The 5,153-nt window shown below is 41.2% G+C and overlaps 1 protein-coding gene across 1 annotated transcript; it reads left to right on the top strand.

The window, feature by feature from the left end:
* The first annotated feature begins 345 nt into the window (after positions 1–345).
* Positions 346–4,275, top strand: LOC141439428 (uncharacterized). The gene has a single exon (XM_074103714.1). The coding sequence runs from the start codon at positions 346–348 to the stop codon at positions 4,273–4,275; it is 3,930 nt and encodes a 1,309-aa protein (XP_073959815.1).
* The last annotated feature ends 878 nt before the right edge of the window (positions 4,276–5,153 follow it).

Below are 5,153 nucleotides of genomic sequence, written 5' to 3'. Positions count from 1 at the left end.
ATGATAGAACCCGTAAATAAGACGTACAAACCAAAAACGTTTCACGTTACGTCGGATAAAGAACCAAGATGTACCTACTGTAAAGAAAATCATTACATTTATAAATGTAAACAGTTCTCTAAAAAACCTATAGAAGAAAGGTACGATTTTGTGCAGAAAAACAACCTATGTTTCAACTGTTTAGTTCCAAATCACAGCGTCTTTAAGTGTAAACAAAGAACAACGTGTCAAATATGTAAAAGAAAACACCACTCTTTATTACATCGAGACAAACAACAAGCAGGTGAAGAATCGCATACATCTGAGGAATCATCACATAATAATAAAGAAGATAAAAAACAACCTATGTTGAAGACACATACAGCGAGCATATCACAACCTGGTCAAGATATACTGCTAGCCACAGCATTGGTGGATGTCAAGTCAAGGTCGGGACACTCACACGTCTTACGTGCTCTGCTTGATCAGGGGTCTGAGGCTTCCTTCGTGACCGCAAGAGCGGTCGAGTTGCTGAGTTTGAAGAAAACCGAAATCAGCGGAGTGGTCTCTGGTGTTGGAGAGAGCAACCAGACAAGCATCAAACACTTGGTAGGATTACAACTTAAGTCGAGGTATGATAACAATTTTTCTATCAATGTTAATGCGTATGTATTAAAATCTTTGACTCGTAAGTTGCCGGCTAGGGAAATTAGAGGCTACAGTTGGCCGCAACTTTGCAATGTGAGGCTAGCCGATCCTACTTTTAACATACCGGGTAGAATAGATATTCTTCTCGGGGCTGACGTGTTTGGACATATTCTGGACTCAGGTTTCATGAGAGGGCCTGGCAACTTAGTTGCTCAGTGTACCCATCTGGGTTGGATTTTGTCGGGAGATATAAATGCATCGTCTTTTAATATTTCACAGCACATAACAAGTTTACACATAACACGTCAAGTAGAAGAAGACAACAATTTATTAAAGAAATTCTGGGAAGTGGAATCAGAATTATATACCAAACAAACCATATGGAGTAAGGAAGAAGAAAAATGTGAAGAAATCTACCAAAATACGACCACTAGAGACGCTGACGGGCGATATGTGGTACAACTGCCGCTTAAAAAGACCATTGAAGAAACAGTAAAATCATGTGGAAACACTAAGCAGCAAGCGGTATTAAGGCTGAAGCAGCTGGAAAGAAAATTTGAAAGAAACGAACACTTAAAAGCAGAATATAAGAAAGTTATACATGAATACTTACACCTAGGACACATGAAAAAAGCTGAAAGGGAAGATGTAAATACAGCTGTGTACCTAGCCCATCGTGCTGTAATTAGAGAAGACAAGGACACTACAAAGTTGCGCGTAGTATTTGACGCATCAGCAAAGGGCTCAAATGGAACCTCCTTAAACAGCAGCATGATGGTAGGACCCACAATACAACCAGATCTTCGCAGCCTGATCATTCGCTGGAGGTCTCACAAATTCTGTGTTGTTGGTGACATTGTAAAAATGTATCGCCAAGTGAAGATGACTGACAAACACACAGACTTACAACGCATATTGTGGCGCGATGACGTTTCTGAAGATATGCAAAGCTACCAATTACTCACCGTGACGTTTGGAACAGCAGCGGCACCGTACCTGGCGGTGCGAACTCTGCACCGTTTAGCGGATGACGAAGCACACCTGTATCCTCGGGCAGCAGTGGTGGTGAGAAATTCGTTTTACATGGACGACCTTATGACAGGTCATGATGACCTCCGTGAATTACAGAGCATTTGCAAAGAAATTAACACTCTGTTGAACGCTGGAGGTTTCCAGATGCAAAAATGGTCTAGTAACTCAGAAGAATTGCTCGTAGAACTGCAACTTGATGTGAAGACCCCAGAACCTGTAAAAGATAAAAAGGAGATTAAATTAGACAAAGTCATAAAGATACTAGGACTAACATGGGATAGAAAGGATGATACCTTCCACATTTCAGTCAACTTACCGGAAAACAGGATGCCTAAAACAAAAAGAACAATATTATCTGAAGTGGCTAGTTTATTTGATCCTTTTGGGTGGCTCTCACCTGTGGTTATCACGGCCAAGATTATGATCCAGAAGTTGTGGCTGTGCAGCCTTGGCTGGGACGATGAGCTTCCTGCAGAGTTGGTTGATGAGTGGGAATGTTACCGAGATGAGCTTCATGAGCTGCAGACTGTTGAGATTCCACGCTGGATAAAAACGACATCTCGCAGCAATGATATTCAGCTTCATGGATTTTCCGATGCCTCGTCTGTAGCAATGGCCGCAGTAGTCTATGTTAGAGTTATAGACGAGGACGAGGAAGTTCATATAACAATGTTAGCATCAAAAACAAGAGTAGCACCTCTTAAACAATTGACCATTCCCCGACTGGAGCTGTGTGCCGCAGCTCTGCTAGCGAAGCTATTGCAGGATTTATCTGGTTTACTTCAGATACCGATGAACAAAGTCTACGCTTGGACCGACTCGATGGTGGTTTTGTCTTGGTTGCAGTCACCGGCAAGCCGATGGCAAGTCTTTGTCGGCAATCGTGTATCAGACATTACGCAGCGGATCGATAATGACAGGTGGAGGCACGTTATGTCCGCTGATAATCCAGCAGATCTCGCATCTAGAGGCGTCAAGGCAAGCGAGCTAGCAAATAATAGATTGTGGTGGACTGGACCTGAGTGGCTCAAAATTAAAGAGACCGAGTTCATCAGGATTCCACTTATTCCCCACACAAACTTAGAGACCAAGAAGTCATTTCATGCAAACCATAACATTTTACGAGAAACACCAATTTGGGAAAGATTTTCATCGATGAGTAAAATGAAAAGGGTACTAGCTTATTGTAAGAGATTCTTAGATTACAAAAACAAGAATAAAGGTGAAGACATTTTGACAGTTGCAGAAATGAATGACATAGAGGAAACCTGTATTAAATATTATCAAAATTTAGTATACACCGAGGAAATAGAAGATCTAAAGAAGGATGGAAAGGTTAAAAAACGCAGTCCAATCATTAGTCTTACACCGTATTTAGATCAGTACGGCCTGTTAAGAGTTGGAGGACGGTTACATAAATCAGACTTACCAGAAGACGCTAAGCACCCAATTATCATCCCTGGTAAGCAGCACGTCACAAAGCTGATAGTAACCGAAGCTCATACAAAGACTTTACACGGTACCATTCTTCAGACAATGACTTACATTCGAAGCAAGTACTGGATTATTGGTCTTAGAACAGCTGTAAAAGAGGTTGCGGGAAAATGTACAACATGTATAAAGCATAAGGCAACTACTAAGCAGCAATTGATGGGTCAGCTACCTACATCGAGAGTCACTCCATGTCGTGCATTCTACAACAGCGGGGTTGACTATGCTGGACCCGTGTACATGCGGACATCAAAAGGTCGCGGTCACACCTCTACTAAGGGTTATATCTGCCTGTTCGTGTGTATGTGCACGCGAGCGATTCACTTAGAAGCTGTGACAGATCTCACCGCTCAGGCATTTATAGCTGCCTTCCGGAGATTTGTTGCTCGAAGAGGGCATTGTGGGAATTTATGGAGTGACAACGGAACCTGCTTTGTTGGTGCAGACAAAGAGCTAAGAAACTTATTTAAGAAGAGCACAAACGGCGCCATCAAGGAAATTGCTGACCAGTTGGCTAACGACGGGACTACATGGCACTTTATACCACCCAGAGCCCCAAATTTTGGCGGACTGTGGGAGGCAGGCGTGCGTGGGGCCAAACGTCACCTCATCAGAGTCAATGGCAGTACCAGGTTGACCTACGAAGAAATGACCACAATGCTAGCTCAGGTAGAGGCTTGTTTGAACTCGCGCCCACTTTGTCAGTTGGATGAGACGGTCGATACACTAAATCCACTTACACCAGGACATTTCCTTATTGGTGGACCAATAATAAGTATCCCAGACAGTAGATACGACCAGAAAAATATAAGTCAACTAAGTCGCTGGCAACTTATTCAGAAGCAAACCCAGGATTTTTGGAGGAGATGGCAGTGTGAATACCTTAACACACTGCAACAAAGGCACAAATGGCAAAATGTTGTACCATCACCTAGCGTTGGAGATGTGGTCATCATAAAAGATGAAGATTTGCCGCCAGCTAAGTGGCTCCTTGGGAGAATCAGAACATTGCACCCTGGCTCGGATAACTTAGTACGCGTTGTATCAGTCCAGTGCAAGGGCGGTAACATTATGAAAAGACCTTTATCAAAACTAATTTTGCTCCCTAAAAACCCAGATGAGTAACCTGAGCTCCATTTGTACTACTCATTTTTCCAGTCGGTTAAATTATGGTGGGCGGTGTGCATCACATCGTTTGGTTGCACCAACTGTAGACCGCAACTTTGTCGCCCGCAACTTTGTTGCCCGCAACTATGTTATGCCCCATGGATAGTTCACTCGTTCTCTGGCTAATCACTACCTCTTTTACTCGCTGATAACCCGGCATTATAACATAGATAAAGGCAATTTAAACTCTGATCTGTAATTTTCGAGTAATATCATGTTCAAGTAGACAAACATATCATAGATCAAATCTTTTCCCTTTATAATATTAGTCTAGATGTGTCAATTAACATTTGATATTTACTTCAGTACCTACACGGAAATAATTAATATTGTAAAATATTACATACACTATCCTTGTGGTATGTTGATTAGGTATCTGTTGTTTGTGAAACCCGATGTCAATTAATATAGGATTGATCAATTTACATGCAAAAATCAAGTCGATGTTTGCGGATTCTTAACGTACCTAAAATTGGGAAAGATAAAAACCTTATTAATACCGATTGGTAGTCTAGTCCACGGCTTAAATTATGTATAGCTAGTAACTCCTCAATCCTTATATCACATAAGATAATGTAATATGCCTAAAATTTAGATACATATTTACGTTGTGACTATTTTAGATTTATTTTTATTAGTTATTTCTTTCAATAATAAAGAATGAGTAAACAAATTAAATTATATCTTTAACATTATTACAGTCCATTAAGTCGATTTGTCAGTAAGGTTTGTTTACTTATTCTTATTCATTGCACCTCTAGTGTAACATCATTCAAGATGCCTAATGAGTTCATGCATCAAGTTAGCTGACCGCGTTTTTGCATGTAGCGCAGGTA

The sequence above is a fragment of the Choristoneura fumiferana genome, chromosome 20 (genome assembly GCF_025370935.1).
Source record: "Choristoneura fumiferana chromosome 20, NRCan_CFum_1, whole genome shotgun sequence".
In the NCBI taxonomy this organism is placed as follows: domain Eukaryota; kingdom Metazoa; phylum Arthropoda; class Insecta; order Lepidoptera; family Tortricidae; genus Choristoneura; species Choristoneura fumiferana.
This window is presented reverse-complemented; position numbering and strand designations above follow the sequence as displayed.